This window comes from Formica exsecta, unplaced genomic scaffold, assembly GCF_003651465.1.
Source record: "Formica exsecta isolate Colony F162 unplaced genomic scaffold, ASM365146v1 scaffold194, whole genome shotgun sequence".
In the NCBI taxonomy this organism is placed as follows: domain Eukaryota; kingdom Metazoa; phylum Arthropoda; class Insecta; order Hymenoptera; family Formicidae; genus Formica; species Formica exsecta.
In genome coordinates, this window is record NW_021849240.1 from 1,036,065 (window position 1) to 1,047,402 (window position 11,338).

General features: G+C 31.8%; 3 protein-coding genes across 10 annotated transcripts in view; 2 read left to right on the plus strand and 1 right to left on the minus strand.

Annotated features, from left to right (window-relative positions):
* The window catches only part of LOC115234075 (forkhead box protein N3-like), a 7,855-nt gene extending 6,822 nt beyond the window's left edge, over positions 1-1,033 (plus strand). Inside the window, exon 7 of the mRNA XM_029804809.1 lies at positions 520-1,033. Within this exon, the coding sequence (XP_029660669.1) occupies positions 520-560 (41 nt within the window). The 3' untranslated portion in view covers positions 561-1,033. The remainder of the gene's footprint in view (positions 1-519) is intronic.
* A 2,161-nt stretch (positions 1,034-3,194) lies between these two features.
* Positions 3,195-5,885, minus strand: LOC115234120 (protein aurora borealis). Its single transcript, XM_029804892.1, has 6 exons — positions 5,356-5,885; positions 4,964-5,252; positions 4,806-4,891; positions 4,538-4,729; positions 4,169-4,376; positions 3,195-4,011 (listed from the first exon to the last, which is right to left on the minus strand). The coding sequence occupies exons 1-6, from the start codon at positions 5,641-5,643 to the stop codon at positions 3,518-3,520; spliced, it is 1,557 nt and encodes a 518-aa protein (XP_029660752.1). The 5' UTR covers positions 5,644-5,885; the 3' UTR covers positions 3,195-3,517.
* Positions 5,886-6,385: 500 nt separating this feature from the next.
* LOC115234118 (dnaJ homolog dnj-5) lies at positions 6,386-11,292 on the plus strand. 8 transcript variants are annotated; one of them, XM_029804888.1, is made up of 7 exons: positions 6,398-6,632; positions 6,720-6,968; positions 7,222-8,759; positions 8,875-9,319; positions 9,467-9,682; positions 9,770-9,996; positions 10,141-10,607. In XM_029804888.1, the coding sequence occupies exons 3-7, from the start codon at positions 7,231-7,233 to the stop codon at positions 10,268-10,270; spliced, it is 2,547 nt and encodes an 848-aa protein (XP_029660748.1). In that variant the 5' UTR covers positions 6,398-6,632; positions 6,720-6,968; positions 7,222-7,230; the 3' UTR covers positions 10,271-10,607. The 8 variants fall into 8 exon arrangements, with proteins under 8 accessions (XP_029660749.1, XP_029660748.1, XP_029660746.1 ...); XM_029804887.1 differs by having other exon boundaries at positions 6,399-6,632; positions 7,217-8,759; XM_029804889.1 differs by lacking the exon at positions 6,720-6,968 and having other exon boundaries at positions 6,386-6,543; positions 7,217-8,759.
* Positions 11,293-11,338: the final 46 nt, after the last annotated feature.

An 11,338-nucleotide genomic window follows, 5' to 3' on the forward strand; every position in this document is an offset into this window, starting at 1 on the left:
ATATATAGCGATTGAATATATGATTGATGATAATAATATTGATCGGATGAAGACGAGAAAAATAGCGCTACACGGAAACAACTATTTTTATAAAAACTGTAACACTATAACGAGAGTGAGAGAGAGAGAGAGAGAGAGAGAGAAAGAAAAAGAGGTTTGAGATATATATATATATATATATAATACCATGTAATTGTGTAAGATATATGTATTTGTGCTACAATGAAAGCACGAGCGAGAGAGAGAAAGTAATTAGGCAAACTGGTCTTGTATACATTAATATGTAGTCCTATATAGAGAGAACATATATTTTTACAGGGCGCTGCCCGCGTGATAAAGGCTCTTCCTAATAATTCGCTGGTACGCAATTTATTAGCTTAAAAATATCACTACAAAGTATAAATATTAGTAATTTGAAATGTAAACACACTGTTGTGTTGTAGCGCAACCTGATCGATTTCTACATATCACGATGCATGATGACGAAGCGTATCCTAGACATTTTTTTCTTTTTTATAGACGCATCTTATTTTGGTCGCCTCGAAACACGCGCAGAATGACTTATGACGATCCTCCGATAGAATATCGATCGAAGAATCCGTCATTGATATCATAGTATATTAGTCTCGTTTGCACGATTGCATGTACATATGTAGCATAATTCAGTGGATACGTCGAATAGTATTCAGTAGAAAATGCTATCACAATAATAGTATAATTTAAATTATAAATTAATAACTCTTTCGCAAAACATTCACAGCAGCACATTTTTATTCTATAAAAATAAATCTCCTTTAAAAGTGAAAAAATTTCGATCTTGTGAACGAGAGATATTTTTTAAGGAGAATCTGAAAAAAAAACACGCATAACTTGGACTTTGACAGGATGCGCTACATCAAATATCTAATGTGATTGTAGTTGATTAGCTACACACACCAGAAAAATTTGATCCAAAGGTGCAAGAAAGAATGCCATGTGTGCTCCGTACACACACACACACACACACACACACACACACACACATATATATATATTATAACACACACACACACACACACACACACACACACACACACACACACACACACACACACACACACACACACACACACACACACACACACACACACACACACACACACACACACACACACACACACACACACACACACACACACACACACACACACACACACACATATATATATATTATATTGACAATTTATTTAAAAAAATATCTTTTTTTTTTAAATTGGAAAAATGGCCAAAAAAATTATTTTTTAAACATGATCTATTTCTTGGCTTAAAATTATTCTATTCAATATATATCATGCTTCTATATTATCTCACTATTCAAAAAAATATTCTGCTCAACATTATATATGTACTTTACACTCTGAATCAGCCGCGCAATCAATCTGTTCTTTGTTGCTTTTATAAAACTTTATTTTATTGTTATTATCTGTGATAGTGTATATTGAAAGAATCAACTACGCAATTTTATTGTTACATACAGTTCATTGTATTTGAAGTTTTAGAGAATTCTATAAATTATGTTGTTTAGCGACAAAAAAATGTTATCTACATTAAATACAAATATTATTAATCGATTGGCATTCTTGCTCACACCTTATGCGAATATTCTATCTCGATATCGATTAAAAAGAAAACAAGCTGGCATCTCTTCAAATAGATATTTGTATGGGAATTAACGTTATAACCTCATGATTTGTTAATATTCTCTTAGTCTAGCTCGTTTGTTTGCTATGACTAAAGATCTGTTCTTCCACATAGAATTAATTCTAAATTAATCGGCCGTAGAGATTGGGGATGCCATTCATCGTCATCATAATACATACTAGCTAATCGATAGATTTATAAAATGTAGATTATAAATCGATTAGTCGTTATAATGTAAAGCAATACACCAGTTAATCCTGACATTGGGCGAAATACTCTAGTCAGCCGGTTTTCGTAGGTGGAATGGGCTTATGTGCAATGCGTTAATCGCGGAGTCAAGACGAAGAATCGAAATGATAGACTGTTACTCTATAATTGCGTTATGTAGAAAGAAAAAGAGAGAAAAAGTATTAAGATCGTGCATATTAATGTGTGCGTTATAGCGCCGATTCATTAAATATCGCGATCATGCTAAAGATTTTCATAAACTGATTATTCATTTCGAGTTATCATTTTATTCGGAGTGTGCTATTATTACGACCGGCTGACAAGCGAAGTCAACATAATGACAGATATATGACAGACACCAAAAGAACACTGGTTATGGAGCAAAGCAGATTACGGGCGTGTCGTTGTAACTACCCAGGGACAATCAAAAAGACATGATGTGTTTGGTTTGCCTCCATTACATGACATAGTGCCAAATGCAAAATACTTTGAGTTTGGAAGATCAGATATGTTAATTTATATACACACACATATATATATATATGTATATATATATATATCTACAGATTGTATATTATAAGAATTTTGTTGGCGTAATATATATTACATATATTATTATTATTATTATTATTATTATTATTCCGCCCGTATAATTTGACCGTACAATTCGGAAATTTAAGAATGATCGCGAGAATTTGACATGTTTATTAATCAACCGCCGTAGCAATCAGCGCGACAGTCCGATTCCTGAATTCCTTCGGCATTTCCGTGATTTAGATCATAACAAGTATATCGTTATATATTTTGAGTATATTTAATATTTTAGGCTGTAACCGCAAGAAAATTTTATCTAATGAAACAAATGAAAACAATTATACAAAGTGTGTTGATTATTCCATCTAACATCTCTTCTTTAATATAATGTGCATATTATAGACATAATATAAATCCGAGACTCAGGTTCCACAAATTCGCAATGCTTTATTAAAAACAGAGACAAAACATATCTAGTAGTACGTTTTCTTTATCATTTTCGTTTGAGTATATGTACGCGTTTGATGCGTGTGCATGTTTATATTTAATTATTTAGCTATTCCATCTTTTTTCAGAAAAAACAAAGTCTCTAATTATGTTTTTTCTGTCTTTCAATCAATACTCTATTTATATTATGTGTATGATCTGTGTACTTATCTTTTTTTTTTTTTTTTTTTTTAAAGCTATTTTTTTTTTTTTTAATGCCGGATAATTAGTATTAAATATTTTGTCGGAATAAAACAAATGTGGTATATATATCAATGTAAAAATATATTTTAAAAAAGAATTTATATACAATATGTTGATGTAAAAAAAATAGTTCAAAATTTAAAACATGATAATCGTCTTATTTGGCTATTCATTTGTAAGATATCAAGCTAACATGCAAAGAATATTGAGCAAATTTCGATCTTTAAAAAAGTATTTAATTTAATGGGCTAATACAAGAAACAAATATAAGATTAGTGATTAAAAAAGTCATATGTATTTGCTCTAATCAATTGTAAGCTAAATATTGTGTTCTATTTAATTTTCGTTCCATAAATCCGAATGTTATTCACAATTATCGATTTATTCAGTTCTTATTACATTTGGATGGTGTGGAACTGAATACATTTCCTAGGTTTTCTCTCCAAGATAGTTGAGTATTGTTGTCCTTAGATGTTACTTGTCGTTCATTCCAACGAGTTTTGTAATTCATCGATATATTGCTGTAACTGTCCACTGTATGCATTGTACTATTCATACTGTAAGTTTGATAACCAGTGTCTTGAACTGAATTTGAAATACTTTGCTGATCAAAAGTGCCAAACATTGCGTTACTTTGTTTGTGACTTTCCTGCGTGGAACTTTCTATTTCAGTCTTAATCTTTAAGTCCATATCATTATTGTGCCCTTTATCATTGAATAGGTCGGCATCGAAATACACAGTATTCATGTCAGCTGAATCTATACACCTTGGCAATTCTTCCATATTAATAGAGTCACATATATTTGTTTTATTATTATGTACAATTATTTCATGATTATCCTCAGTATGTTTCACGTTATTTTTATCCAAGGATGTATCTAAAATAATTTAAAAGTAGTATTATTATATAAATATATCTGTATAAATTATATTTTTCCCACTTTGAAACTCTTTGGTTAGATATGATTTTGGTTTAAATTAAAGTAATTCTGTCTTAAAACTTTAAGATTGAGAAATATAAGAACAAATAATAACCATTAATCAAATTTTCACTTTTCTCCACAATTACATTGTCTATGCTCATGTCCATTGTAAAATCTAATCGAATAGCTGAACGAGAACTGCCTGCAATTTTTTCATGCAACACATTGTTCTCAGTAGTATGTATCGGTGACATGTCAGGTGATACGCTTTTAGATTTTACCGCAGATGACTTGTTATTATGTCTAGTTTGTAGCAACCTCTGAAATATATCAATTTGAACAATAAATAGTATATAAATTGAAAAAAAAAGAAAAAAGTTATGAGCTAATTAATCTTATTTGCCAAGATATAAAAATAAACACTTTCTTATATAAAATAAAAATCTTTCTTATATAAAAATAAAAATTATGATTCACATACCTTTAATGGTGTGCCATGGACAAACATACCACTTTGTGGAGGACTGCAGGACAACATCATGGAATTACCAGTTTTAACTGGTGATAAAGATATAAAACTGTCATTATCGGTACACTCGTCATGATTAAAAAATAATTTTCTTCTCAGTGAATTGTTACTTAAATTTACATCATCGCCATCTGTGCTTTGTTCCTTTTGAAAACATAATATTTTTGTTAACAGAATCTTATATAATCAGTATCAAATTGTTTATCTATCATAGGCCAACCTGAGTAAATGAGAAAAAAGGTTTCAAAGCTTCTTCAACATTTTGCGGTAGATCAATAGGTAAAGATAATATTGTCTGACTCCATACTAAAAATAAATAAATGTCAATAAAGTTAATCAATCTTAGTTTATCAAGTCTATTGATACTTATTTTTTTACCATCTTTTCTTGATTTTGAAAGGTCCTTAATAGAATTGAAATCCTGTAGATGTCTATTAGGAGTATCCAAGGGTGGCTTATTCTCCTTTTGTCTGACATCCCATGGACTAGGAATTATATGATTTTGTTTAAAGAACCGATCTATAGCTGCCTGGGCCTTTACCTCCAGTTCTGGATCTGGAGAATATACTTGATGCACGGGGAACTCTTCGATCTTCGCCGGATTTATACGTGCTAATTCATCTATGTTCCATTTAAATCCCGGTGACTCTTGCATAGGGCTCGATACCTACGTATTGTAACAACAAACTCTCACATCATTTTAACCATTAGAGCATTTTAACTATCAATAGAGCATAATTAAAACATTTGGCTCTTGTAGACGGAATGACCTTAGCGAATACAGTCGGGCTGATCACAGGTAGATGCAGTCTATTAGTCAGGTCAGGCTCGAACGGATTTCTAGTAATGAGCCTCCTCAGCTTGGACGGCGGAGTGATGTGAGTCGGTAGACCGGTGAAAGGTAAAGATTGCACGTTATTTTGATTGTGAGTTTCAAAGGCTCGTCTTAACTGCATCTCGTTCTGTTTCACCGGGGTCCTGTGCATCCAAAGATTATTTATTAAATGGCTATCGACTCTCTGCACTTTGCTGGGTGTACCCCATCTTGCTTGCTCCATTATGATAATAACGAGATTCGTCGAAATTTATGTTTCCCTTGAAATTCTTAAAAACACCGCGTCCTTGCTGCAAAACTTCGTCAATCTTGTCTATTATTTCAGCTCATATGTGTCACAACGATATCCCTCAAAAGCCTATTTATGAATTATAAAAATCGTAGTCTTCTATAAAAAAATTATAAGATTAAAGTATAGTCCATCCTTCAAATATGTTTTGAATAAGTATATATAAGTAATCTATAGTTATGTATACTTAGGGTCTATCCAGACGGATTTGCATAGCAGCATAAACATTATACATAAAGAAATGATTGGTCCATTACCTTATACATATGTTATGCGACTATGCACATCCGTCTGGATAGACCTTAAGACCGGACTATGAATACCGGCCTATAACTGGAAAACTACACGAAATATAGTTTCTGGCTTTATGAAATAATTATTTCACCTGGAATATGGGAGATTTAACAATAGGCAAAATAATAGAAATTGATTTAAAAAGTATCATATATTTGGTTAAATCGTTAATTCGCCACAATATTAAATTTGTTTTACATTAAATGCATTATTTGTATGTATATTTGAAATGTTGTTTTGAAAGTTCTTATATAGCGACTATATATGTATATATACTTATTAAATGAAAAAAAAAAAAAGATTATTATTAAAAAAATATAAATTGAAAAGATTATTAAATAAAAATGAAAAATAAGAGTAAAAGTAACGATCTTGGCGTAAGAGATGCTAGATGCTAGTCTCGTTTACAACACGATGGAATAAGCATCAATATTTACGTGATCTATATATGAGAATTAATCTATACATATCCCCGAATTGGCGGACGGAAATGGACTTATAACCAATGAATACGATGTCAGATTTCGCGCTTACCGCATGGTATATGACGTAAAGTCTTTATTTCACATAAAATATAGATTTTTTGTTACTGTTAATATAGAGACACGTTGAGGATGTAAGGAACGGATGTAAGGAAGCACCGTGAAAAAGATTCGCTTATCGGTGAACGTGAGTGCAGCATCGACGTCTGCCATCTGACATCCTGTTTGTTTTAGGTTATAAGATCTGAATGAAATATTCTCTCGACGATGATTACTTAATTTATCTCAAAAGTGTGCAAAAAGGCTACATTTGCGTTATCGAATATTTCCAAATTGCAATGCAATGACAGATGTTATTTAACATTCTCAACGCTATAATTATGATTAATACAGTGTGGGATGGACATTTTTAGAATACATATTTATATCTTGCAATTTTCGGCCAACATCGTGTCATTAACGTATATTTAGAGAAGATAAAATGTAATACATATTCACATAAGAATAAAGTATCGCGACATATTGTGAATTCAGGATCAATATAATCCAATATCGGTTCTTACATATGCTTATATTAATGCACCATATTTATTATATTTTACATATTTATTATACTTTTTAATATAAAAATGATTAGTAAAGTTACGACATTGTTTCTTTTTAAATAAATTTGGTACTTATAAATGTCATTAAAATGCTCTATTAATAATATGTTTTTGTTTTTGCTCTAGAGTAGTAAACCAAAATGGCAGAACAACAACAAACACCTCCTGGTTTCAAACATATGTCTTTGGATAAGATTATTGAAGCTATGACTGCTGATTTGGAAGGTTCAAGCGGCCATTATGTTCAGTTTGGTGTGACTCCGCAGCAAGCTACCTCTCATAGTTGGGGTGATTACACATCTGGACAAACTAGGCATCATATTCCCAATCAACCAACGCATCCCAATCCTTCTGGAATGCAACCGATGACCCCAATGACCACTTCTCTGTATATGCGAGATATGCCGGGTTATGAAACGACAACCGCCGATTCTATATATTTTCCACCACAGACAGTAAATCACTTAGGTATCAATGAGAATAATGATTTAATTGGTACTATCGATGTTGGAGGTGGGAATTATATCAACGTTATTTATGGGAACGCTACCCAGATTATGGCCGAGCAATGTCAGCTCTCAAACATTACACCATACCCGAATCAAGGTATTGTTGATCAGGAATATGGCCTGTTTAATGATCAACATATGGCTATACCATCTGAATTACCAAGTCAGAATTTTAATGGAAAACAGTTAATCGACAATTTAGTTGGAAATTGGGTGCCAAATCAATCTGGAACGTATAGCCCATTTGGTGGATCTCCCAATATCACACCTGTACCACAATCTGTACCAGATATAAGAGAAACTGAGGAATTACCTAGAAATATATCGGATTCTCAATATAAAAAACCAAGGATGGTGGCAGAAGTGAAACCTATGCGACCTTCTTATTCTGACGTTTTGACGAAATCTGCTCCAACACCACCATCTCCATTAACAATTCAGCCTACAAAACCAAAAATCGAGATAGCAGGTAAGAAAGTGTCTAATAAAAATACGAAAAATAAGAACAAACCTGCATTATTGAAGAGACAGAATTCATCTGGCAGTGATGATCACAATTCTCCAAAGATGCAAATTCCTAGAAAAGTTTTAGAAAAAAATTCTTCTAATCTTCCAAGACGATGGGTATCACTGGACAACCTTGGCTCACCGTCCGATTCTCGTCAGATAAATGCTTTTGACAGATCTGATCAATTTTGTTCAGAAAAAAAGAAATCTGTCAAACTATCTAAGAAAACAGAAAAGAATGAAACTCTTAATAATACTAAAATACAAAACAGTAATCCCAAAACTTCAGGAAATATTCCAAAACGTCCGATTCAGATAAACAACAACTTAAACACGATTAATACATCCAGTCAGACGGTATCGTCTGAAAAAATTGAAAAGAATCAACAAGTTATCAACAAGATTAGTAAAGAGGATAAAAAAGTGATCAAGGAGAAGAATCCTAAACGTTTTCAAGCTGAGAAGGCTCAGCAGATTAAAAAGGGACAAAGAAATAGAAAAAGAGAAAATAAAGAATCTTCTGTTAAGGATTTATACAGAAATTTAAATAAATATGCAACTCGTTGGAGTAAAGTTGTATTGAAAATCTTTTATTGGTTACTACATCTAATTTCTGATGTAGTTAGTATGAGTGCCAACTTGGTTATTCAGCTGTAAGTATTAACATAATTAACACCATTCCCTTGTTTCTTCAACATTAAGATAGAATATATTAGTATTTTATATCAGTATATAAGTACCATTTAGACAAAATTTTATATTTTTTAGTGGTAAATGCGCTTGGTATCATACTATACTTTATTTGAAGTACTGGTGGATGTACATGGCTGTGACATTTTGTAAAATTCGTGTTTTAAATGCTATCGGTAAACAGTTAGACAATTGGCTTGGAAGTAGTAAGTTTGCATTCTGGCGAAAGATAAACAATAAAAAGAATGAGGAGAAAGAGGACAATGGCAATTGGATTCATGGTGGTCTGGAAACTAATATTGCATTACCCAGCACTGGTGAGGAAGCCATGAAAAGATTATTAGCATGCAAGGGAAAGGATCCTTATAGTATACTCGGCGTTACGCCGACATGTTCGGATGATGATATTAAAAAATATTACAAGAGACAAGCTGTCTTAGTCCATCCAGATAAAAATAATCAGCCGGGAGCGGAAGAAGCATTCAAAATTCTTGTACATGCCTTTGATATCATTGGAGAACCGGTAATGAAATGTCCATTTTTTATTTGTTATAAAAAAATAAAAAGTACAAAATTAAGAATTAGAATAATAAATATGTAAGTCTTTTATTTACAACACTGTTAAAAAAAATTTATGAAGCATATATATTTATGATGCATGCTATTTTAGGAACGCAGGCAAGCGTTTGATCAGACCAGACAAGTTGAAGCAGCTTGGGGCGAACTAAGTGATTTGTTATCTCAACTCCATCGAAAAATGGAGCAGGCAGCAAACACAATAAGATGTACGAATTGTGGTTTGCGACATAAACGCATCCCTACACAACGTCCCTGTTACGCTGCACGGTTTTGCACTCAATGCAAGATACGTCACAGTGCGAAAGAAGTGAATATTTTAAAAGCTTATTTTTTATATGCTTATTGTCTAACTGGAGTCCCAAGTTAATTATCCAAACTATCATTCATATCATAGGGTGATATTTGGGCAGAATCTCGTTTAATGGGTTTTCTATGGCACTATTATGCCTGCATGGAAGGGGCAGTATATGATGTGACTGAATGGGCTGCTTGCCAAGCTGGAAATCTTAAGCATCTTAGAGCAAACACGCATAGTGTCCAGTATAGAATTGTCTTAGGGCAAAGACTACCATCTCAAACGTCTAGTAGTGGTAAAAAACGACAGCAAGATCCCAATACAAGGTACATTTTATTGTGTATTATTATCTATTGAATTCTATTATTATCTTTATTATTATTATTATTTTTTTATTTTTTTAAATTTTAATTTTTTTATTGTGAAAATACAAGATTATGATGTAATATTTTTCTTCTTTCATGAAATAGCGAAGCAGATTTTGAGGATTTTCTAAACAATCTCTACAATCATAGCAAATCTGCTGGTGCTAATACGTCGGGGGATCAAAACTCTTTTAGAGGAGATTGCAGACGACGTAAAACTAAGCGTAAGAAGTAGATAAATAACTGGCACAGTTGATGGCAAACAACTTCTGAACATTTGATATTGACCTTGTATAATTTACGAAGCGCGTATTATAAACGCATACTACACGCAATCATAAATTTACGTTATCTATAAACAATTAACTTTAGCATATAGATATTACGAATGTTCTCATGAAAAACTAATATTTGACTGATACACAATATGAGATTATGAAAGATTGTGTTCACAAGAATATTGTGCGTGTAAACATCATTGTGTGTTGTAATCATTGTATGGAATAGAATTATGATTGGCATAATTAAGAAGCTCGAGAAGAATAGAAGAAATATCGTAAATAACATGATACGAAGTAATAAATGTTTAATGAGCAAAGTAATACTCAGTCCATATTTTGCCAGTTTAAAATAACAATGACGCGTTGACTTTCCATGTTATAAGATAATGCATAAAAAGATGCCAAATAACCATCGTGGAAAGAAAGCATTGTGTTGCAAAATTATGTTTTAACATTTGAACATTTGTGTTTTGATATATATGCATTTAGACAGGTTATACAATACTACATATATAATATAATACAAAATTTTTTATTATGTTCTTCCAGAATTAAAAGAAAGATAGTATATGGTATCATATTATATTACAAAATATACATTTTGCTTAATTTCATTTTTTTTTAACATTAACTTAATAACAGAAGTACATACATTTAATATAAGTCATGATTTAAAAAAAAAAAGTAGCTCACAGTTTAAATCCAAAAGAGAATTGGCAAATATGAAGAAGACTGATTTTCTCTCATCTTTTTTTTGTTACTTATATAAGTTAAATATAGTTAGAAACATTTCTGATGATATACTCTGCTATGTGTGGAAATAGTTGGAACTCTTAAGATACTAAGAAACTAATGTCCAAAACCCTCTCCTTTAAAATATATATAAATATATAAAGCTCTAGGATAGAAGAAACATTACATGTGTACATGATGCAATGTTACACTACAGAAAAAAAAAACTGCACTGTTCCATACATACACAGCTGTAGCATGTAGAAGAATATAAAACTTATTAGCAGGAA